The 25213-nt window shown below is 45.1% G+C and overlaps 1 protein-coding gene across 1 annotated transcript in view; it reads right to left on the bottom strand.

Annotated features, from left to right (window-relative positions):
- Positions 1-25213, bottom strand: part of LOC104342673 (vasoactive intestinal polypeptide receptor) — a 108538-nt gene that overhangs the window by 60308 nt on the left and 23017 nt on the right. The window contains exon 2 of the mRNA XM_086467336.1: positions 10068-10164. Within this exon, the coding sequence (XP_086323462.1) occupies positions 10068-10164 (97 nt within the window). The remainder of the gene's footprint in view (positions 1-10067; positions 10165-25213) is intronic.

The following is a 25213-nucleotide window of genomic DNA, read 5'->3' as shown; positions in this document are numbered from 1 at the left end:
TGAATTTCCTCCTGTCGCTGGTAGGTGTCTGGACTTCAGGTCACAGGGTAGGCTCAGACAGCGATGAGCAACTGAGGAGGTACCACTATTCAACAGGGAATTAGCAGTCCTCAGTGGAGAGGAGCACCCTCCTTAAGCAGTGGGTTACCAAGAAGGATGGACAGCCAAATACCATCTCTGTAGGTTATTATTTCCTCAGAAAGAGACACATAGCCTGGAGAATGGCCACCAGCTTCGGACTGGATCAAAGCAGCCCACACAAAAGTCTGGGGGCTGCTCACATCTATGGGTTGAAGCTGGGTTTACCACCACGGCAACATGTGCTTCCTTCCCATGTTTCAGATGCCAGCTTTTAGTAGAGTGGCCAAGGGAATGTTATCCTCTGAAAAATACAGGGCAGGTTTATTTCTTTTGACTTCCCAGAGAGCAGGCTCCACCGCTGTAAGAGCAGCACAAAGTGTTGGTGTCTGGGAAGAGTCCCGCAGCAAATGAGGAAAGCGTTGATGAAGGAAGACCATTTGGAAGCATCATGCAGTGGCCTGTCCCAACTAAGTATCACGGCCACTGTCCAACAACTGGAAGAAAAATTTCTGTTAAATAAAAGGCACCTTGACTCTGACACTGATCCTCTAAGAGAGATAAATGAGAATCTGGGGTTTAAGGTCTTGATGTCACACGGCTGAATTTTCTGCTGTTGTAGAAGAGGCCACCTTGTGCAGGAATGGAGAGGACTGATGTCATATCTGGAAGCTGCCGAATGCTGCTGGTCAGAGCAAGACTGAAACCCAAGACTGAAGCCCTTTGTATCACCTAGGCCAGAGTAATAAAGAACAGTAAATAGAAAAATAAGGAAAGACAACATGGAAAGAAGTCCTGCAGGTCCCCTTGCCTTTAAAGAGGTCAACAAGATCAAATGTAGGTATCTATTTTAGACTGAACTCAAGCATTCTCTAGGCTTTACTGAATATGTTGACTAGATGCTCAGGGCTTGATTTAGCCGATCAGCAGTAGTCATCTAATGCCATTCTTGGTGTCCCAGGATGTATAAGATTTTTGGAGGGGCTAGTGGATATGGCACAAGACTTCAGAGAGCCCTACACAATTCTGAGACGACAACTGGAGGCCACACTGATTATTCACGAGCTACTGTTAAGAACTTTGACGTGTGGCTAAGGGCTCACAAGAGTCAACCCCTGTCCAAGGGGTCTGATTGCTTTTCTTGACTTTTTTCTTTGCCTGCTGTGAACCACAGGGACAAACCTGCCAGCTTCCCCTGCAAGCAAAGCCTCCCTGAGACCTTCTGAGCCTGGGGACAGGTCTCTCCTCTGCCATGCACCAGTGCCACCTTACATTATAACCTGGAGTCCCCCTCGGATGCCTGCCAAGACGTATATTTCCTCTGTAAGGTACTAGTCATCAAATCTGGCAGTTCAGTGGCTCATCTGAATGCTCCCTCCGTTACTGAGTTTAAGACAGCGGCATTTTGCCAACAAAACCATCCGTCCTTGTGTATGCGAAGGTATAAGGAGCACCCACATGAGCACTTGGCAGATCTCAGGGACGTACCACCACCCTGATGCAGCCAGAAAATGCAGCATCTCCCCAGTCTGGAGTGAATGGTCCATCCACCCCCTTCTTCACACTTCTGCGTGCGCTACCGCAAGCACTTGAGCTGCCATCAGCCCTGCTCGAGCGATGGAGCACCTGGAGAGCTGCTGATAACTGGACTGTCACACAAATCCGACTGACACATCATCTATCCCAGGAGGTCTTATGCAACTGGAAGGTGAGAATTCACTTGAACTTTTGCAAGCAAGGCATTATTAATTATTCCTTATCTTACTGCACTATAAACAGATGGTGATGAATAAACAGACTCCTAATTTAAACTTCATTAATGTTTTTCCAGCTTGACTTTTAATTTCCATATGTTCAGTGCTTCTTCTCCCATCAAACACATTTTGACTTCTTCAAGGGAGACTGACAAAGAACCCCAAGCTCCAAATTTGGCTTTTCAAGGCAGCCTCTGCTCTAGGCCTGTGGAACAACAAGAGCAGTATTCAGAGTTTAAACCACACGGACCACCTCCCACCTGGATTTCTTTGCAGGCAACAACACCGACGATGAGCTTGCAGGACTCAGTTCTATTGCCCACGACAAGTGTGAAGCATGTACAAGTTAAGCAGATGCAAACAGGCATTGGGAGGGGGATTGGCACTATTTTCTTTCACGTTTTCCACTTTTATGTCTTTTTGATCGGCTTTCAAATCCTGCTTGCAAGACAGACAGGTCTAGATTGCAAATATAAACTGCAGTGCTGAAGAACTCAAGGTACCAGAAGCAGCTCAACTGTAGCAGCTCCCTGATGGCTATTGGCAATTTTCACTGCCACTTAGAAAATAATTTCAACTATCTCCACGCTACTGAGTTCTGGGGAACAGACAGACAAAATGCTGGTCTGACTCTGTGAGATACTGACAGCCTCCAACTGTGAAGTTCTGAGCTTGTTCCACTTGCACTTAACTTCCAGAAGGTAGGGTCCAAATCAAGCTGAAGGTCTTCCCTCTTGGAGAAAAGTAAAAAAAAACAACCAAAAACTCCTGAGAAACCATAAAGTGACAAAAGTTCAACAAAGGGAAATGTAAAGTCCTGCATTTGGGAAGCAATAATGCCATGCACCCGTATGGGCTGGAGAGCTGCCTTGCAGAGAAGGACCTGGGAGTCGTGGTGGACACCAAACTGAACAAGAGCCAGCAATGTGCCCTTGCCACAAAGAAGGTGAACGTTACCCTGGACTGAATTAGGAGAAGTGTTGCCAGCAGGTCAAGGGAGGTGATCCTTCCCCTCTACTCAGCGCTGGTGAGACTTATCTGGGGTGCTGGTTCCAGGTCTGGGCTCCCCAGTACATGAGAGACATGGACATGCTGGTGAGAGCCCAGCAAGTGGCTGCAAAGAAGATTAAGGGACTGTAGCATCTCACATACGAGGAAAGGCCGAGAGAGCTGGGACTGTTTGGCCTAGAGAAGAGAAGGCTCAGGGAGATCTTATCAATGTGTATAACTATCCGATGGTGTTCAGGGGAAAGCAAAGAAAACAGAGAGGCAACGGGCACAGACTGAAAACCAGGAAATTCTGTGTAAACAGAAGATTTTTCCCCCCTGTTAAACACTGGAACAGGTTGTCAGAGTGGTTGTGGAGTCTCTGTCCCCGGAGGTGTTCAAAACCCAACTGGACATAGCCCTGAGCAACCTGATTTGGTTGACTTTGCTTTAATCAGGGGTTTGGACTAGATGACATCAAGAGGTCACTGCCAACCCCAGCGATTCTGTGATACTAAGCCAAGAAACTCTGTTCACGCAGAAAACCGCATCCCACCTGCTCAGGTCATCAGGCTCTGGTGTCAGGAGTCTTTGGTGGTTTAAAGGTCTCCCCTCTCTATTCTTGAATATTTTCCCTCCTACTCAAACTTCCGTGCTGCTCAAGTAAACTCCAAAACTGGACCAGGATTCCTGTGCCCAGGTGCTGCCTGACATTCCCACCACTCTCCATGAAGGCTGTTTACCGTATGCTGCCATGCTTCCTGCACAGCGGCGTGGTCTCCAGAGCTGCTCATCCCACCCGAAAACGAGCCACAGTACCTTGTTCAGCTGCCATCCCTAAATGACTCTCCTGCTTTTGGAAGACTATCTGATTGCAGAGCAAATTGATTAGCAATAATGGGATAAATGGATAATGAGCTGAGCCAACCAACCTAGACCTGATTGCTTTTCTTGGCTTTTTAACAAAAAAAGAGAGGGCTACTTTTATTTTATCTGGGTCCTTCAGGTTAAGCTGAACTGTTTGTAAACTACAGCTATGAAGTGGTGAAGCTTTCTTAAAAAGAAAACAAAAAACCCCCTCTGTGTTCCAGGATCGTTACAGAAAAAAAGCAAGTGGTGAGACCATGCCTTGCAGCAAACCTTTAGGAGCTCAGCCACACTTCACATAGAGATCTGCCACCATCTGTGAGTCTGGAAAGCAAAACTCCCTTCAGCCACCCTCTTCTCCTGACCCTTGGGGGAGCTTCCCTACTGCTGCTAACTGTATTATCAGTTATGCAGGCACACTGTATTGCATACAGATGTCCTGGCTGAAAAAGTATCTGGAATAAAAGCCTGTTTTTCAGTGGCACTGGGATTGCATTCTTCACTTCTGAAATATGTTCGCAAGCACTTTCAAAATAACGCAGAGGACAGAGGAACTCTATTTATTAATATAACTCCTAAAACCAAGTGCCTTGGAGAACCCCAGGCTATGGAATTGCCTTGTTTATTTGTTTTACATTGCAGTGGTGGGAGATGCCACCAGAGAGGCAGCCCTGTACAGCCAGAGAGCAAAGAGAAAGGGAAAGAAGACAGCCCGAGCAGCCACAGGGCAGCTCGCAGCTTGCTATCACAGGTGCCAGCAGCACGAAGACTGCTTTCTGCAAAACAGTTCTCAAAAACTTCTCATCACACATGGCAGAAAGATCTCTCGCTGAGCGCATTCAGATCCTGGGACTGACTTGGCTGAACTGATACTGCCATTGCCCAGGCAGGAGGACTCCCACAGGCACTGGCTGCTGAACCCTTTGGACGATGCAGCTGAATCCCCAAACCTGACCTGCTCCCAGTTGCTTACAGTACACTGATCTTGCAGAAAGCAGCGCTGAAGGGTCACTGGTGGTGTAACTGTCCCAAGATGCTGCTGAACTAAATGTCCCAGCTGGACATTTGTTCTGGACAATGTTCTGGACACTGAAGCCCTGTCAGGACTTTAGCTCCTGCCTCTGTATACCCATTACAGCGCTGCATTGCTTGGCACAGGCATACAGGGCAATGTGGCTTTGTATATGTTAGAGATAACTCGAGCATTCCCAAGGAACTCTTAAGCAGCTGCTGGGAAAACACCACCCACAAAAATCTGCACCCACAGCCATCGCAGGTTGATGTACATTAGTATATACAGATCTATTCGGGAGAAGAGAGGCAGAAAAAGGGGCTACCTAACCTGGATGACATGAATTTTCTCTTTTGGGGTGTTATTTCTCCCCAGATAATATAGTAGCTTCCTGTGAATTTACACCATGGGTGCTGCCAAAATACTGCATTTCCTATCCCTCTGTCTACCCACAGCATTTTTATAAGTCCCAACTGTGAAATAGCTGGACGCTTTTCAATTTGTTTGTCCTTACCTTACCCCTGGCAGATAGGAAAAATATTAATATTTCTATTTTAAAGGAGGAAAACTAAGACCAAGAGAGCCAGGAGTCACCTTAGCTGCAGCAACAGTGCTGCTGTAGTTGCAACAATCTATGGATACCAAGTAAGGCAAAGTTTGCAGGGAGACCAACTGTGAGAACAGCATAGAGTGGGATTAAAACATGCTCAGGGTGGGAGATTAAGGCATCCACAGCTAACGGGCCACATTTGCATGACCTCATTATGAGCAGATTTGGTCTGTGTCATTCATGTTGTTTTATCTAGCGCACCCCAGCCATGCCTGCCATGAGAATGGCCCGTTTCTGGCAAGGAAAGTCAGATGCCTCACACATAACAGAACTACAAATTTCACTAGTCTGACACCCAGGTACATCTGTGTGTGATGCAATCCAGCAGCACTTTCTCCTTGGCTGTGCGATAAGGAGAGGAATAATCAAAACTCCTTTTCCAACACATCAAACCCCAGCAAAACTTCTATATCACTTCATAGGAACGGTGCAAGCCATCTCACCTGATTCGCGTTTCAGGTCCTTTAGGAACACAGTCAGCACTGAGATTGAGACAAGGCATTTTGTACATCGTCTCCTGCATTGAGCAGGGAAGAATCCTGCCACTGGCACAGCAACAGGTTTTTCAAAAAGATTTTTTTAATAACGCCTCAAACTCTCAGATTATATTGTGAGCACTCTTCGGGGGCCGAATGGCTGGAAAAAACACCTAAAAAACACCCAAGCGAAAGTTTATCTTCCTGAAATGCAATCCTGTATGTGAACGAACAGATTCACCACTCCTAATGACAGAATTGTGACTTCACCTTATTTGGCCAAATCCCTCCCAAGCAAGCGAACACCAGGACAGGAACCCTCCGTGAAGTGCGGTTATTTGCAGTGCAGCTGAGCAGCTCACTAAGAATCCCTTCACGGTAAATGAAGATCTTGTCAACAGGCAAGACAATCTGAACATGATTCATCACATCCTAAAAGAGATTCCTACAGTGGGCCAGAACACACTAGAGCTACCCAAAATAAAGTGAAAGAAATCCCTCACCAAAAGTCATTCCCATGCAACGGCTATTTGCCCGTGCGAAACAAGCCTGTCTCAGTCTACTTGGTCTTGATTTTAACGGAAAGGAATCCACTTCTGTATTGAATTACTCTTGTCACTTTATGAGTTATTTCAGCATGGAGGTGAAAGGATAACCAGGCAGAGGACTGCAAGGGCAATCCTGCTCGTGAAATCCAACCCCGTGCTGCAACATGCAGCTGCATCCTACACACCCCTTCATAAACTGGGCAAGCTCTGCCACGAAGCCAATAAAACACTCCTTCCTGCAGACCTCCAGAAAGGCTGTTCCGAGTATGCTCTGATGGTTACAGACTTCCTTTAAAGCCCAGACTTTGATCTCACAGCCGTTTTATTCTTCTGTGTACACACTGCCAGCTTAAACTGGTCTTCCCTGCTGTTTTCTGCCTATCTGCATCTTCTGCAGTCCTCCCTGTGCCGAAGAGCTGACCTCTTCTCATCAGAGGTGGTCACGCTTTTGTGACCCCTGTGTCTCTCCTGGGTCCCTGCTAAAGTCTCCTCAAATGGGGGTAACTTCACGGACACCGAATCACACTCCTACCAGGGAACAGAGACACTCCCATTCTGCCAACAGTAAACAGCAGTCCCGTGGTCCACGGCTGCTGACAGCAGGAACAGCAATCGGTGTCTACCCCATGCACTGAAAACACAGAGGTTTAATTTGCAAAGAAAGCATTGATTTCACCCATGCCTATACACCTCCTATAAGAAATGGGTGTTTGAAGACACAATAGCATTAAGACACGTTATTGTTCCTCAGTGGAAATCTACCTGCTCATCCTGAGCCGGTGATCAATCTCCGCAGGACCATCAGTTGTTCTTAATCAGTGACCAATCTATCTGACACACCAAATTACAGCTGTGATTAAGCCCCTCTGATCAATACAATTGATAATGGCTTCTAAACAAAGCTTTATTTCCAGACTGTACTGAAATGGTATGTTTCCTTATTTCCACTCATTCAATTAGAAAGGATAACAAATTGGTTGTTAAACTTCAAGTGATTTTCTTCTTGCTGAAAGGATGCGGAATGTGCAGAAGGCAACACACCCTCCTGGCCACAAATCAAGGTATTACGTTATGGGTGGCAGGGAAACTCTGTGGCTTTCCATCCTCCTTCTTTGGGGGACTGAACTGTGTTAAAATTACATTTTTCTTGGGAGTTTTACTAGGATTTTTTCTTTCCAGCAACACTCAGATTAAACAGTCATCACCTTCATATGATCTCCTATCATCACCTTCCTAAGGTTTCTCCCCAACAAACTTCCCCCTCACCACCAACCATCAAAGTTCAAAGTTTATTTTGTTGTTTGTTTTGTTTTTTTTTTTTAAATTTATCTCATTTATCAAGTTATGGAGCCCCACCCCAGAAGAACATCTTTTTTTGACCTACTTGTGCTCACACGCTGTGCCTTGAACACCCCAAGGGGGAAACACAGCCCATTTAGGCACTTCCAAGTCACCTGTCCACACCACTTCCAAAGGAGCCTTCTCCACAAGATGATTCACCCATAGTCACCCGTTCGGGAGCCAACACCGGGAGGACGCTGGATTCTTTCTGTTGCTTGCAAGGGCAGCCCTGAGTGTCTAGACAGGAGTCAGGTATTGAGCTCTCAAATACCTGCTGCTGTTTTGGGGCAAATGGATGCCAACTGCTTTCCAAACAGTTTCCATAGTAAAATCTGCTTGGACACACGCTGTCCCCTACACAAACTTGTTCCACACTGACGTCACCATTAACCATTGCTACCCAGGACATGCAGACATACACAAATGACGTCTGACATCAACTCAGGAGTAGCAAGTACTGTCTCCATGGACAAAAACCATTTTATAGTGCTCACAACTGCAATTTCTGAATCAGTCCTATCTAATGGCTACGGGTAGTGACTGGTGGAAATGCAGAATTATCCCAGCCCAACATTTCAGCATTCCATTATGAAAAACAAACTCCAAAGGATTTTTATATACTTGTTAGTGCTTGGGTACCGAGGGCTTGCAACATGGCTGAGTGTGTTTTCACATCAGTATCAGGAAAAACGTTTTCAGTGGTTTATTTCAGTGGAGAGAGGAAACAAACCTTGTTTTGGATTAAATTTTCCAATAAGAAAAAACATTTTGAAAAGCAAAAAAAAAAAAAACAAAAAACAACACTTCAAGTATTCTTCTATTTTGAATGTACTGTAGTTAATTGAATTTCTTTAAATATCCATGAAAATGAAATGAAGCATTTAGTTTGCTTTCAGATTAACGTTTTTAACTACCCTGACTTTTCCATTTACTGGATTCCAAAAGAACATTTCTTCAGACGTCTTCATTTAACTGTACAGGGACACTGGAAATAGTTTCCGAATCAAAGAAAACTATCTTAGTAGATAAAAGCAGGAGCCAAAAGCCATCTTTGCACTCAGTAAAGCTCCTCCAGGGATCAGCTTGTCCCCAGGATGCTACTCTATCATTAGCATTGTGCAGAACAGTCCTTCAGTCTGCAGCCTAACTGCAAGCACTGCCAAGAGGACAGGATGAGAAGACACCCTCTTTCACGTTTACCTCTTTCAGGAGGTGGGATCCAACTATCAAGCAGGATATGCATCTTCCCACCCCTTCCCCCAGCAATGTGACCCCTTGTTTTTGGAGCCCGACAGCCTATCGCTGGTCCCTCTATCTCCTTTACTCACAAAACGAGGATTTGTAACTGCAGAAAGGCACTTGGAGGGGGAGAGGTCCAAATCGATGCCTCAACTTGGGGTTCTGACAGCACTGCGGGATGGGACAGGACAGGACAGCACCAACACCAAACGCTTTCCTTCTCTGCCACACCGATCTCTACAACTGAAGACTGGGCATGGGTGGCTGTGTCCAAATCTCCCAAGCTCTCTGCAGACCGCCCACTGGGGAACTGTGTTAGCATAGACCCTTTCAGCATCACCCGCCGGTGTCCTGTCTCGCAGGTTGGTCTGAAGTTCCTCTGCTCACAGCAACATCCCACGGCCTCTCTCCTGCTCTGAAACCTTACGCGCCCAACGCGTGGTGTGCCTTGCCTGCTCCCCAAGGGAGGCACAGCTCCACGGCTGCTGCCTGAGGCCAGGATGGAGAAACCTTGGGAGGGTGCAGAGCAAAGGTGGCATCACCAATGCAGCCCTCCTCTTGCGATCACTGAGGCAGGGAGTGGGTTAAGGGGACCAGAGAGCCTTCCAGGAGGACTGTCCAGCGTGGTGTGTGCTCTATGTCACATGCACAAGGAGAGGATCTCAGCTGCCTGGCCCAACTTCACAGACACCTCCAGGCTTGGAGCACACCCTTCCTTCCTCTGCTTCGCCACCAGGACAGGAGCAATTTTGGCATGGGGATGGGAGGGCAGTTCAATGGAAAGAGAAGGTCGCCATGACTTCCCTTGAAGCAAACCAAGGCCTACGAGAACTTCAGGCTTTCAGAATCCCAGGAAGAAATTCGTTAAGGCACGTCCAGTTCGGAAGGATGGATGACTGCCTGTGATTAAACCCACTGAGATACCTAAGCTAGGCTTACCCATCTGGGAGGCAAGGAGTGATCCCCAGTGAGCTATTCAAACTCCTGGTTGATTGAATCGTACTTTGGAAGTACCTATTTCTCTCCCTCCTAATCTAAGAGCTCAACATCCACTGCAGTGACTGCCTTGCTCCAGCAGCAGCAGGAGTGAGAAGGCAAATGTGGGCTGAGTGATGTTGGCTTGCGGGCCAGGGAGAGAAGAGACCGTCCCCATACCTGAAGTCTGGTTATCCCCAAAAAGCTCTGCCAAGCACTGGCTGCGCTCCTCTTCGATCTCCTGCATGATGCTGCACTCCGGACGTGTGCTGGATGCCTGCAGAAAGGGCAGAGAAGAGGAGAGTGAGCAAACCCCGTCTATCCTCAGAGATGCACCCCTGGGGATTTGTGGCCATTTGAGCAATCCTGGACCGCTGCACAACGGGGACATACATCCAGCCTTATTTTATATTTGCTTGAGAGAAAGAAGAGCAACCCAGAGCCTGCTGGAAAAAACCCCACATTTCCCTCCATGATTGCTTTAAAATAAAAAAAAAACACCTATTTTTTTTCTGATGATCAGGAGCAATGTATGCTCTTTATGCTCCAGGAACCCCGCCTGCCTAACCTAACACCAACTGCTATCTAGGGCAGGAAGATGGCAGTTTTAATATTCATGCCAAGAGCAGTGGGATCTGTGCTTACACGGTTTATTCCCTCCGTTCTCACATGGCCTGCCTCCTGGCTCATGCTAATTCAAAGCAAAACAAAAACCAAATCAAATAAGAACGAAATCTCTGATGCAGATTAGGAGATCAAGGAGCTAAAAAGCAGGAAATTCCCAATGACAAGACTTTTTCCCTCAAGTGGTTTCTCCTCAGTCAGACCTAATTATATTGTGTTTGTAATACAACAGTGGCTATAAATGTTAAGGTAATTAATCGTGGACTCCTTACATCATGTAGTTAATGAACTGCCTCAGTCATAAAATGTGCAAATGACAATTTGCCCTCCAAAAAAGGAGCCAGGAGGTCACATAGCACAGTGTCCCCTTGTCACCAACAAACTCTCAACTCGGGAGGGAACACCTTGCTTCATGGCTACGGCAACGGCAAGCAGAAATTGAGGTCCCATTACACGCTGCACAAAACCCCATCTCTTTCAAAGAGACTGGAAATGGCACCCAGGAGAAAGAAACCTATTCAGGAACTCAGCTGCAAAGAGACGGTGACAGGGGAATGATGTGAAGAGAGCAGAAGTCTCGTCTTGAGTTTACAGCATCACTGTTAAACGCAACACAGGAAGAATCATGAGTTGGATGAGCTTCAGGGACAGATTTTGAGACTAGGGGATGAGGTTTTGCCTGTAAGTCGTCACTGATTCAGCATTCGCTCTCGCTGGATTTTGGAAAAAGTATGTCTTTTCATCAGAAAAAGGCAGAGAAAGGAAAAAAAAAATAAATCTTTTCTCTCATTTCAAAATGTGTGAGCTACTTTTCTATCCGCATATTTGCCAGACAAGCTTGTAAGACAGAAGGCCCAGAAATCCTTTGAAGGAACAATTGTTTGAGCTAAATTGCTCTTTGGATTAAAATTGTAGAATAATTTAGCACATTAAATTTATTCTCACCATTTGTTATTAATCAAACTTGCTCTCTTCCCTGTTTCACCCCGTACCTTGTACAGACTGTAATTCCCTTTAGACTGGGAACGGGCCTTGATTAACAGTGCATAAACAATTAATTAATTAAAAAAAACCCCAAACAAACATGAGAATTATGTGGAATTGTCTTGGTACTGAAATGTTTCTTTTTCCCAAAGGGAAACAGATCTTAAGAAATTTTATCTTGGCTCATCTGAAATACCATAGATTCATTTTGTTTTGATTTACAGTGCTTCTTGCCTTTTTTTTTAACCTTAAAAATGTGTGAGGGGAAGCGTGAGAGATTTGCAGAACACTTGCTGTAAAAATAAAGACTGAAATGTTTTCAAAACATTCTGACTTTTTCAAAGGAAAGTTTTAACTCTGGACTTAAGCTATTGCCAAATTCATTTCATATCTATAAATAACTCAAGTTTTTACTTTATAAATTAATTCATACAGTTCTAACTTTGATCAGGGTTGGCAAAGCGCTGTGTACTTCTACAACATATTTTAATTTTTTTTTATGCAGTAAGTCTTCTGCATAACATTGTCCATTAGCAAGTACTTCACTGCCACATCTTCACTAAAAATGCATGCCTAAATTGGTTGGTTGCATATTTACCCCAACAGCCCAATATTTAATTTTGAGTAAATGTTTTATCAACTTTCAAAAAAAATTGAGGCTGATTCATCACTAGCATCCAGAAAAGTGGGCTCGTGATAGGTTCAGGCAAACTTGCTTGTAGATGTAATTTTAAAAATCTCAACTTTTTTTCATCCAGTCCAAGAGAAAAGACATCTATGTTAGGCAAACCAGTGGAAAAAGTGTGTCCAATAGCTAAAGCACCAAAACACAGGTTATCTTGGCTTTGTACTGCCGGTGCTGACCTATTGTGAACTTTTAAGCAAGGTAGGTAGCTCCATTGCCTGAAGGAATATTTAAGCATGGGATCCCCACTGATTTGAAGCAGAGCCAGACATTGAGGTGGGATTTAGTCTCCCAAATAGAGGTATCTAGCCTCAATTGACATGTCCTGGGGTATCCCTCTTGGCCAAAGTTTTCATTCCAGGGGGCAAGGGCCTGTCTAAATCATATGCTGGATCGCCAACCCCAAAATAACTACCCCATATATATCAAGATCTCTAAACCAGTACTGGATACTTAAAAGCAAACAAACAATATGTTTGCAAATGACACCGAGTTGGGTGGGAGTGTTGATCTGCCTGAGGGCAGGAAAGCTCTGCAGAGGGACCTGCACAGGCTGGATCGATGGGCTGAGGCCGATGCCATGAGGTTCAACAAAGCCAAGTGCCAGGTCCTGCCCTTGGGTCACACCAACCCCACGCAGCGCTGCAGGCTGGGGAGGAGTGGCTGGAAAGCTGCCCGGTGGGAAAGGACCTGGGGGTGCTGGTCAACAGCCGGCTGGACATGAGCCAGCAGTGTGCCCAGGTGGCCAAGAAGGCCAACAGCCTCCTGGCCTGTATCAGCCATGGTGTGGCCAGCAGGAGCAGGGAGGTGATCGTGCCCCTGTACTGGGCACTGGTGAGGCCGCCCCTCTAATGCTGGGTGCAGTTTTGGGCCCCGCACTGCAAGAAGGACATTGAAGTGCTGGAGCGTGTCCAGAGAAGGGCAGCGAAGGTGGGGAAGGGTCTGGAGAACAGGTCTGTGAGGAGCAGCTGAGGCACCTGGGGTTGTTCAGCCTGGAGAAGAGGAGGCTGAGGGGAGACCTTATCGCTCTCTACAGCTACCTGAGAGGTGGTTGTAGTGAGGTGGGGGTCAGTTTCTTCTCCCAAGTAACAAGCACCAGGACAAAAGGAGATGGCCTCAAATTCCGCCAGGGGAGCAACCAGATAGATTGGATATCAGGAAAAAGTTCATCACGGAAAGGGCTGTCAAGCCCTGGAACAGGCTGCCCAGGGAAGTGCTGGAGTCACCATCGCTGGAGGTATTTAAAAGATGTGTAGATGTGGTTCTTAGGGACATGGTTTAGTGGTGGATTTGTCAGTGTTAGGCTAACAGTTGACCTTGATGATCTTAAAGACCCTTTCCAACCTAAATGATTCTACAAACAAACAAACAAATAGTAGGAAATATCTCGCCTTCTCTCAGTGGGACGCATCTTTCTTCACTTTAGATGGGTAAAAGCTATATGTTTAGTCTGAACTGACTTTTATCATTGCTACTAGTCTACATAGAGCTAGTGAGCATCAGCCCTCCAGGCTTTCATCCCACTTCACTGACTGTAGTTGGACCAGTTCAAACTAAAATACCTACTATTTAGCTGAAGAAGGTCAGTGATGTGTGAATTTAATGTCTGAAAACCTTTAACTGAATCATCAAGGTCAACGAACAGACTCACACTGAAGGCCTTCTAGTTTATGGCTCATTTTCCACATTAACTAAACAAGTAAATAAATAACCCAAACAAGCACAGCAACCTTCCTTCTGCATCCCTAGTGATAACACTAACAACCCTTACATATCACAGCCGCCATTGCTATAGGCTAACAAGGCAGCTGGAATGAAAAAATAAAAAATAAAAAATAAATCACAGTTTTGGGCATCATTAGGAAACAGAAAAGCGTGTCTTTTTTTGTTGGTAGGTCAGCAGTTCAGCTGGCATGATGGTGAGCAGGGCAACAAGTCCAGCTGCCTTAATTCACCTCCAATTTGACAAAATGCTCATGGCTTAGAAGTCCCTCAAGAGCTGTGAGTCTTGCCTGCCAAGGGGGATCTTCCTGGGGATGAGAGGCTAAATAACTCTCACTCCTTCGTGTATTCCTCCTAGAAAAGCTTGAAGTAGACTTTATAGATAGCTTGGTACAAACTCACTTTAATTCTTTCCCAGCTCTGTTTTTTGTTGTGTTGTTTTGTCTTGTTTGTTTTTTCCTGTGGAAAGGGCAGAGATTTTGGGTTTTGGCATCTTTTATTGCAGCCGGCAACCGGCCACGCAGCCATGGGACTGAGGACTACACTAATTCACATTTCCCATCCAAAAAGTGTAGATAAAGGAAAAGCATGACCGGCTTTGGTCAGCTCACATTAACACCAGCTAGTGAACAGTAATCCAGTTTCCTGGGGACAGCTATTGTGGGTGAAGCTCAAACTCAGCAAACCCTCCTTTGCTCAGCCCAAGACACCATGTAAAAATCGAGGTGGGTTTGCCAGGGGTAATTTCGCCTGCGCGCATTCTGAAGCCCTCAGCAGAAAGACGAAGGGAATGTTTTTCTGGATGTGATTTCCTGCAGCTCTGAATTCTGCAGCAACTCTTATGCGGAATTATCCCCAAAGTCTTTATTAATGAGAGTTTTCCTTCCCGCCGGATCCCAACAATTGTTAGAGGATTACCGCACAGTCTGCTACTGCAAAGAAAGCCATTGTGTACATTCTTTAATTAAATACAATTCGAAGGACTATCACAGACTGGAGGAGCCACAGAAATGTTTAGTCTCATCTACGCTGTCTGTCAGTAGCAGGGCTAGGCTAACCATGGGCCAACTCCTTTGCTCGCATGGCAACTCCTCAAAGGCAGGTGGGATTCACAGCAAAGCCAGAGATGCAGGAGTATGGGCCCACAAGAAGTGACGTGAGCCTCCGTACCTCCCTTTCTTCTGATTCCAGAGTGTTCCTGGGCTCACCTGGAGCTCGCCGTATGGAGCCTCCACCAGAGACAGGGACTAGGGTGACCACAGTGGTAACAGGATTTGGAGTCAAACAAGCAAAGAGCAGAACTGGAAAGCCTACAGATGATGAAATCACATCCCTCACCGATTTCTGTTCATCTCCCAGAGCCTACAAAGTAGTGACACATGGGTACACTTCTAATTATCTGAATGAAAATTGCTCATACTCTTTACTACCTTCCCATAGCTTCTGTGAAGATAGCAATGGCATAAGACAAGATCACCAGTTGCGTTCCTGTGGTTTCTGTAACTTGACTTCAGTCATTGTCCTAGGTGGAGACAGAGTTTTTAACCCTTTTTCATGTGAACAGCAAAGGAAATGAAAGATTTTAGCAGGCAGGTCTTATTTCAAGCCTCAGTAGCAGAACCTGAAGGAGCTACTTCTGGCTAGTTGCCAGAAGAGCTCACCATTAATTTCAGTCCAGGGGCTTTCGCTTATGCTCATTATTTGTAGGAACACAGGACTGAAGGAACTTCTTACACAACAATCTTGGCTTTGATTTCTTCCATAACTTCATTCAGCTCTGTCTTAAAACTAGATTTTCAGCTTCTTTATAGTTTCTTCCTTTTGAAACACCCTCGGGAAAGCAGTTTCATTCCTACAAACCCTCTGAGTGAGCCAAAAATATACTGCATACAAATGCAAGAATGAGAAAAGAGAGTGGACCAAAGGAAGACACTGACACAGGATTTTTATCTACACTGATGGGTAACACAATTACCGACAACACCACTGTCAAATTTAAAAGCTGCAAAAGCTCTGGTGGTCTTGGGGAAAAAAAAATAAGTATTTATGGAGTATTACAGTTATTTGCTCTTCTAAAGGACCTTTGTCTAAGAATCCAAAACCATGTTACAAATACGCAATGACAGCATGGGGAAGTAAATGTTAGATACCAGTTAATATAGACGTAAACTGAGAGATAAGACCAAGTTCAAAACATACCAAACACTCTGTGTGGCCTTTGTAGGATCAATAAAGAAGGACTTGCAAACCCAATGTTTTTTAAGCAGAGGCAAGCTATAATCTGCTATGACCTCTACTCATGTTGTAAATAGACTACTCTGCAACCAGCCATCAGCGAGGGACTCTCAGAGCACGGGTAGCAGCATGTGTCCCTAAGAGACTTTTCCAAATAAAAGAGGTCCAGGCAAATACCCAAGTATCCTGACTCCAACTCTGCTGTTCAAACCACTCCATTTTATGCTTCTGCCAGATACAATCATGCCAATAACAGATCTATCATTTGACGAGGAAAGCAGATGGTTTTTTCCAGCTCATCTAAGCAGGCCCTGCTAAACAAAGGCAACTTGGCCAAATCAATCCATCAGCTTGGAGACACGGAGACTTCATTTAGTCTGATTGTCCCCCTTCTGTGTGAGGGGTTGGAAGATCAAGGAAACATGTGCAGAGTGTTTTGCAAAGAGCCTGGAGAACCAGAAGGAAAGGGAAGCTGAGCAGCTGTGTTGCTTAACTCCTTAGTGACAAGCCTGTACATGCCTCCCTTGGAAAACAGAGCTGAATTAGGGTCTTAAGGAAGAAGTGACACCTCGGCACTGGAGTAATAACACACAGCAATTAAAAGAGAGGCAGCAGTTGAGTAAATTCTTACAACTGAGTAGGAGACAGCTCTGATGGCTGGGTAAGCACATTGTGCTCCTTACTTTAAACTATCACCTGGAGTAGGTAAGTATGAATTTCCTTTCCAGGAAGCTCAGATGAAGGATTTGAATTCAGGCTATTGCAGAAATAGGGGGGCGCTGCAACACTGAGATCAGTGGTGTTTAGGTCTACAATTCAGAGTAAAGAGCAAAGTGTTATAATAACTCTCTTACGGTTGAATACACAGGGGCAGCAAAGGAAGGAAAGATGTGGACTCCACTACCTGACTTCTCTAGAAATCGGAGGGCAGCAAAGTAACTGGCAGTTTTCCCTGAACAACTGGTCGTTGACTGCTTTTAATTTCCTTTTACTGTCGGGTCTAAGGAACACAGCCTGGTTGAGGAAAATTCTGTTCCTTTTCTTAAAGATCATTCAGAAACTTAACCACTAAACTGATCAAACCTTCTGGAAGAAATTCACCTCCAAAGCTTCTGCTCAGGAACAGCAGAAATACAAAGGAAATGCAGATCCAGAACTGCTTGACCCCCACGACTCAGAAATGTGATTTGGGGATCCATGGGAAAAAAGCCTGTGTCTGTAATGTCAATGTCTACATCTGTCTACTTCATATTGATCATCCTTCCTCACCTGGAGAGAAACAGGTGCTTTTAGGGCATGAGTCACTTCAAAATAAAGGAATTGTCTGAAATAGGTTAGAGGAAACTTACCCTGTACTGCCTCATCCAGGGAGCTTCAGGCCACTGGCTGAGGGGTGGAAGGCTATACTGCAAATATCTAAAGTTAAATGAGAGAAAACCCACAGACCTGGGCTCATCTCTAAACTAAATGATTCCCCTCCAGACAGCCCCATCCTTCCCCAGCACACTCCAAGAGCAGATGTGAGGTGGTACCTAGCAGGATCCCTAAAGAGAAGCTGAGTGAGAGACTCGTAAGTGCTCTAACTTGTTTACAGGTTATGTTGTTTTCAAGATATATCAGCTTTGAGATGCTGCTGTTCATAAAAGGCACTTTCATGTGCAGGTAACCTGTTAATATTGTCCTAAATTGCAGCTCATCCAGCACTGAGTCATCTCCTGAGTAGCCACCTCTTGACTGCTGTGCACAGAAGCAATGTTCCCTAATTCAATTGTAGGCTCAGAAGGGACTAGAAAGCCCTTAGTGAGTGTCTCAGCAAAACCTGGGAGCTGCTTGTGCTCATTCCTGTCTCAGGCCAGATCCTAACTCATGACTAAGCCTCCAGCCAGCCAGCTCTGATTCTTGCCCTGGGCATCCACAGAGGGCCCCCACCCAGTCCTGCCTGCTCCCCACTGCATCTCCAGTTCACTCCAACTGTGGCACCAGAGTCTCGTTTTCCTCCTGAAACGAACCCAGATGTTACCACCCACCAGGTCCATCTGTCACACAACGTGGCAGATTTGGACTGAACTCAGATCTTCTCAGGCGGCCCCAAAAAGTTGTGGGGTGTAGAGCAGAAGGAGTTCCCAAATCCGGAGCAACGGAGACTGGCAGTCTTAGCAACACCCTGGAGAGTCCACGGGCATGTAAGTGGGCAGTTCAAGGGAGAGGCTGTGACAAAATAAGAGCTTGATTGAAATCAGACTGTAGTCCCTGTGGTTTCTTCCCTGCCCTTCACGTTCTCAGTCATCCCCTAAACCTCTCCCACTGCCTGGCAGCGGTTTACACACATCATGTACACAAAACCTTTGGCAAACAGGACGCCACAAGCCTCCTGCGAGGCTGGCTATTGGATATTATTTATAACCAGGGAGCTAGATAAAGCAAGCTGGATGTTCTCTAGTTCTCAGAAATACTGCAGAGGTCTGGTTTGAGGAACAATCGTTTTGGTTAGCAACATGGGCAACTTCTTTCAACTTTTAGGGGAACTGAAAGCTCTGAGAGTGTCTAGAAATCCAGTGTTAATCCACTGTTACTGCACCATCTGTAAAGCAAGGGTTGGAGTGACTGACACCAGGCTTGCCCACCATTCATGCTGGATACCCTCACAGCTGCGATAAGCAGCAACTTCACCTGGAGCTCTGGGGCTGTCTGGAGAGGACACATTTCCCATGCACAGCTTCTCCTTGCAAACTCAGGGGGTTTGTTTTGTATTTTCCCCCATGCACTCAGGGAAGGACTGTGAACAGCAAAGTGGCAATGTTATAGAGCACGCTAGCAGCCAGCGTCCCCAGCACGGCTTTTCCTAGGCAGAGCAGGCACTCTGAAGCTCCGTGGCAGCTGGCAATGTGGAGGAAAGACGGTGTTCGGCATTTCCTGGGTGCCCTCTCCTTTCTCAGCATAGCAGCCTTAGTTCAGTTCCAGCTGAACAGTCAAAACTGGACACATTCAGCACGTGGAGTACTCGGTGCTTGAAACTTTACTGAGCTCACCAAAGAGCAAATGACTTTAGGACATGGATCTCCCAATCCTGTGATCCAGCAACCATAAGAAAAAGCAAATTGGGTCAGAGCACAAGTTTGTCAAGGTCAGTACCACTTCCCCAAGAGCAATCAGGAGGAGCTAAAGGAACAAGAAACATAGAAAACATAAGAAAAAAAAAGACAAGCATATAATAATCCTTCCTCTGGTGTATGTCTTCCAGCAGTCACCACTGCACCTTTCTATAATCCAGTTGGTGATATGATTTTAACTTTCTTGGCTATCACTACCTACAACATCTTTTATTAAACCAACATTAGGGCAAATTCTAGGATGATTTTACTATTCATACATCACTTCCCATGCTGAGAAAGTGCCCTTAACAGGGCTTGTTTGTGCCACTATTCAAAGCTTTCTATTGAAATCCAGGTACTTGCCTGGAACAATCTGTAAATGCATCTCATTTCAAAAAGCTGACTTCAAAAGACTGATTACCTACAAGGGAGAGTACAAAAAACACAAAGGCGTTGGCAAAAGATGAGTTTGGTTCATTCAGAGATCAGGAAGAAATGAATCTTCCCTCTTTCAGATGAAGCAGAAACGATTCAGTCAACAAGGCTCTGGGTAAGGATGTTACTTATGGATTTATAAAGTATCCTTTACAAAGCATCAGAGCTCTCTATGGAAAGATTCTTCACGGACAGTCTGAAGCATCCGGGTGTGTCTTCCAGGAAGAAGAGCCTACTGAGACGAGCTCCCTACCGAGGCTGTCTTTCAGAACAAAGGATCAAGTCCTTGTTCTTAATAAGAGAATCAACAGTACCCCAGTGATTTGGAGCCACTTCAAGCACAAGAGCTGCCAGCTTTGACAAATCAGGACAGGGCCATCCTTCCCTTCTTTGGCTGAGGATAGAAGGAAGCAAAAGGGCAAGTCACTTGCTAAAAGGCATGAGGGAGAGCAAGGCTGGGACAACCACAGGGAGCATTGCTGCCATGAAGAACAAAGATTCACAAGAGTGGGGAAAACCATGCAGAGAGTGACTGAAGAGATCCTGACCTAAGACAGCACAGGATAGACACACGGACACAGTCTGATTTAGAAGAACAGAACATGCAGGAGATCACTGTCTAGCTGTCTAGGGCTCTCCTAGAGGAAAGCTGCTAATTACATCTAAGTTTGGGAGCTTCGGATTCAGGTGTTGGTTTGGACAACCCTCACTGTGCCCAACCTCTAGACTCCCTAGAGAACACTATACCTGAGCAACTGATAAAGAGGAACATATTCTCATCAGGACTTAGTGGATTGACTAAAGACGGAGATTTTAAGAGGGACTTACATTCCTGGAGGAGATAGTAAACAAGAGCTGAAACTACCAGCATTCACCCTGCACAGTTTTGAGTGGTCTGTGTGAAGGGTGAGTACGAAAACATGGGAATAATTCAAAATGTGGTTCTACTCCTCCTGGCTGAAAGGGACTTAAAGCTACAGGGTAAACAGGTTGTAACATGAGCCTAAGAGCCTCAGACACACACGAAAATTTAACAAATACGACATGACACACACACACACACGCGCTGTCTAAACCAGGCGTGCATGCAACACTTCCACCTGAAGAGAGCATTGATGTCTTCCCAGGAGCTTGAGGGCCACATCTCATTTCTCTGACAGCCCCAACCACTTTCCTCTTAACAACACTCCGAAAAGGCTCAAGATCCCAGAATGCAAGGATGCTGTGACAGGGCTGCATCTCAACTACCATCACTTCTGCTGAGTACACAGCTGAGCGTCAAGGGAAACAGGCGATCAAAGCGAAGCGGCAGATGCTAGAAATACCTGCATCACAAATCAAAGCAACCCGCTAGCAACTTCCATGTTTTGAACACGGCAAGGCTTGGCCAGCAAAGAGCTCACCAGTGGCTTTAAGGAAGCAAGGATCTTGTTCCCTCTCTCTTCCTGCAGGGCCTCGCCATCCCAGCTTGGCTGCTAGCTAGTACTTTGCTTCCCATAGGTCCCTGAAGGAAAGTCAACTTGCAGCTGCCTTTACTGTGCAACTAGACTGTGATGAACTGGCTATTCAGGCAGATAATTAATTCTACTTTGTTGTGCTGGGGGGTTTCTTTTGTCATTCCTTACCTGCTAACGACACAGGTGGGGGGAAAAGCTTGGAGGGAAGATGCTTCTGCTTTGTCTATTTAAAAGGGAAAATATGCAAGGGCACAAATGATGCAGAAAATGAACGCTTAGACAGCAAAACCGAATCTTAGCGATACAGTGTCACCAGACCTCTCAGGTGATACCACTGGCTGCAGATCTCGAATGTTTTACATAGGTAGTATCTCTAGCTTCTTTTGACAGACGGAGAAACTAAGGCAGAAAGCCCAAGATCATCCAGCAAGTTAGTAGCCAAAAAAAAAAAAAATTAAAAAATAAAACAACCGAAAAATCAATGCACAAAAAAAACTTCACACCAAAAATGTCAGGTTGGTCTGGCTGCCTTCCAAAACTCCCTCCTTATACCAAAGATAGACAAAAGAAGTAACAAAAAACCCTACATACTTCACACACTGTTACCAGCATTTGGATGTCTCTAAAAGACTTTTCCATATGCCAGTGTATGTCGATGTCCATCTCTGTCAGAGATGTATCCTGGTTTCTATGAAATATTTACATTTTCTCCTCAAGATACCCTGGTCAGCCAGCAAAGAGCCAACAGAGAAAAAGAGAATTTGGATGGAAAAAATGAGTGGGAAAGGAGCCGGCCCTTGTTCCACAGGAACAAGAGAAAAACTTCAAATCTCACGTTAGGAATATTGGATACGAGGAAAATAATAGATTAGATAAATAGGAAGATAAAACCTGAGATGGACATTAGGAGTGATCAGAATACCTGGGCAGAGCAGCTGATGGCTCTGGAAAGAACGATGTTTGCAGCAGTACAAGGAGCAGCAAACCTCTGAGCGCTGCTAGAAGTCTCGCCTTTGCTGTCAAGACCAACTCAGCTGAGCAGAAAAAGTCTTTCAGCAATATGAATAAAAAGAGAACAACAACAGGGAAAACAAAAAAGTGAGATTGCTATGCAAAATGCTGAAATTCAAGACAAAACTAAACATAGCCTCAATAAAAGGAGAAGTCACATGCAGCCCCACCCCCCACTTCTGTTCACTGGCTTCTCCAAAGAATTGGAGGCTAAAATATAATTTTACTAATACAAAGTGGAATAGTTACACACGGCGAAAACGATTTAGCCTGAATAATTGAGAACAACAACAGGGCTGACTGTGAAGGCAAACAAGGGTATGGAAACTGTTGTATATGAGGTGAAAGCTACTCAAAAGAGAACAACATGCTCAGATTGGATGGTGGGAGTGATACCATCTGGCTGAAAGTCAACAAATGTAATGCTTTTTTATATGTAGGAAGGAGGGGAAAAAAAAAGATCCAGACAGCTATCAGCAAGTTAATCTGAGCACAAAAGTACACAAGACTTTTGAACACCACTTGAAGGGAAGAGTAATTGAAAGCATGGCAGCAAACGGGGATTTGGATAGAATACAAAATCTGGTTTATCCAATGAAAGTCGTGGCAATGTAATGATAGATTTTTTTTGATAAGGTTCCTGGGGTGGGTTTTTTTTGGAGAGGAAAATCAGTGGATCTAATCTTTGCTAACTTCAGTAAATAGTCTGACAGCATCCTAAAAGGAATGACTACCTTAACAATAGACACTGGGATTAATACAACAACTGGAAGGAAACTAAGTGGCTAGTGTGAAGACTGCAGGTTGGGATGAAAGCAGAAATACAGAGACACAGGGAGGTCTGCAGTGGTATTAGTTAAGGATCCATTAAAGATGGAATGAAACACAGTAATAAAAAAGAGAGTAAGAAAGAGAGCACGACCAACAAAAAGGTCCATGACACTCTGAAACGTGTGATGGAAACGGCAGAGCAATCAGTAGCTGACTGAACTTGAGGGATGCTGGTCCACATCAACCAAAGCTGCCTGACTAAAATATTATAGGCAACATACTCTTCTCTGCATGGCCTCTGTCTCCAGCAAACACCTCTTGGGGCATTTTCTGAACATCCCCATAGGAGGCAAAGCTCCTTGGTTGTCTCAGTGAACAGGGTGGTGTAAAATCTGTCAATCATGGGCACACATGGGTGCAAATGACCAATGCAGATCTGCCTGCAACTACAAATGGAGGCAAGGACCCTTAAAAAAGAGACAGAGAGGGGTAATTCAAAGGATGATGATGCCTCTGGATTACTCATGATTAATCAGCCCTTTCCAGCCACCTCCTCCATGCCTTAGCAGCCCCTACCTGGCCAGCAACTTCTCATCCAGAGCCTGATCATCCCTGGCTCCTCTCCAGCATGCCTTGATGCTGTATGCTTGGTCACATCAAATCAAGGGACAGGAATGATAGCAGACGGCTGCCCCAGAAACTGCAGTCCCACAGGTTAGCTATAATAATGCTGAAAAGACAGAAGGGGGGAAAAAAAAAAAAAAAAGAAAGAAAAAAAAAAGAGAGAGAGAGAAAAGATAGCAACTAAACTCAACTTTGGTTCTGGTGAAGGAAGTATGAAACCAAGGCAAAAAACATTTTTCTGACTCCCCAAAACTCCTTCAAGCATGTAAACTGAATTAGTTGAGGGACAGGCAGCAGTACACTGAGCAGCAAGAGTATTAGTGAGCACAGGGAACATCTACTTCCACAGCATTCACCTACAGAAGGGTGAAAGAAGGGAGAAAAGGAAAACTGCTATGCAGAAATCAGCCCTACCTATGGCTTATTCATCCTTTGTGTGTCTTTCAAACACCGAATATAATATGGAACAAAAGACAACGATCCTTTCAGGTGTCCCTTTGATTTCACTGGGATTTCAGTTCTCCAATGACCTTAGGAAGTGGGATGATTTTAGACTGACACTCAGCTCCTCTTTGCATGCATAAAGAGACACGGCTCCGCACAAAACCAACAAGAAGAGTGGTCATTTTTGCTAATACAGCCTAGGAACCTACAGACATTCTCTTAGTGGTCCTGAGCAACGATTTCTGGTTTTGACAAAACAAATCTGAGACAGTCAGATGCTCCGCCAAGCTGAATGCAAGAGCCTGAGCCACAGAAAAAGCTCAATCCTGTATTAGTGACACTGGTATTATGCCTCCAGCTAATAATATAATCATGGCCTGATTAACTAATTCTCTCCACTTGTAAGCTGGTGGAAGTTCATCCAACGTAATAACAAAGTAACATACCTCTCTTCTAATTATTGCTTTAACGACCTGTTCAGTAGTAAATTTGGCCAGAGGAGTATCCCCATATTGCTCAATGCAAGGACTCAGCAGAGGCATCCTGGTGACTACAGGAGAGCAGGTAGCACCTAGTGCTATCTAATCATTGAATTAGAATGGAGATAGAGAGAATAGGAAATACAGGAATATGGGTTGGAAGGGATTCACGCTGGATTGTGCTGGTCCAGCCTTCAGCTTCAAGCTGGACTAGCACCGACCCTACTTTTGCTCAGCCACAAATTTCTCTAGCCAAGTCTCACAAACCTTCACGCACAGAGATTGCACAACCTTTCTGGGTGACTGTTTTGTTGCTGCACAACCCCTTGTAGCGTAGAAATCTGTCTTATTTGTAAAAGTGCTCTTCAAATACCTTTTTAACACAGCTCTGGGGATAACATAACTTGAGCTCAAAGAAGAGCCATACCACCACCTCTTACACAGCAAAATGTCATCTATATAGTTAGGTGTCCTCTTTTTCACTTTTAAAAATAATAACCAAGAAATTTGCATTGAGAGGAGGTAGCCTTTTTGCAGGGCAAACTGTAAGACACAAACTTCAGTCAAAGAGATTTCTACTGACTTGGAAACAGCCAGGATTTCAACTAGTTTGCAGGTAGCTGGCACAATACACACCCTGGCTAACCGACTCGGCAAACATTGAGAATGGCATTATAAAAATGTTTAAAGGTCTGGAAAACCTGCTAGTCCGAAAGCTAAACTTATAGAGAAAAAAAAATAGTCTAACTGATTGCAACCAGCA

The sequence above is a fragment of the Leptosomus discolor genome, chromosome 6 (assembly GCF_034619465.1).
Source record: "Leptosomus discolor isolate bLepDis1 chromosome 6, bLepDis1.hap2, whole genome shotgun sequence".
NCBI classification, from domain to species: Eukaryota; Metazoa; Chordata; class Aves; order Leptosomiformes; family Leptosomidae; genus Leptosomus; species Leptosomus discolor.
Note: the sequence above shows the minus strand (reverse complement) of the source record. Positions and strands in the feature narration are given on the sequence as shown.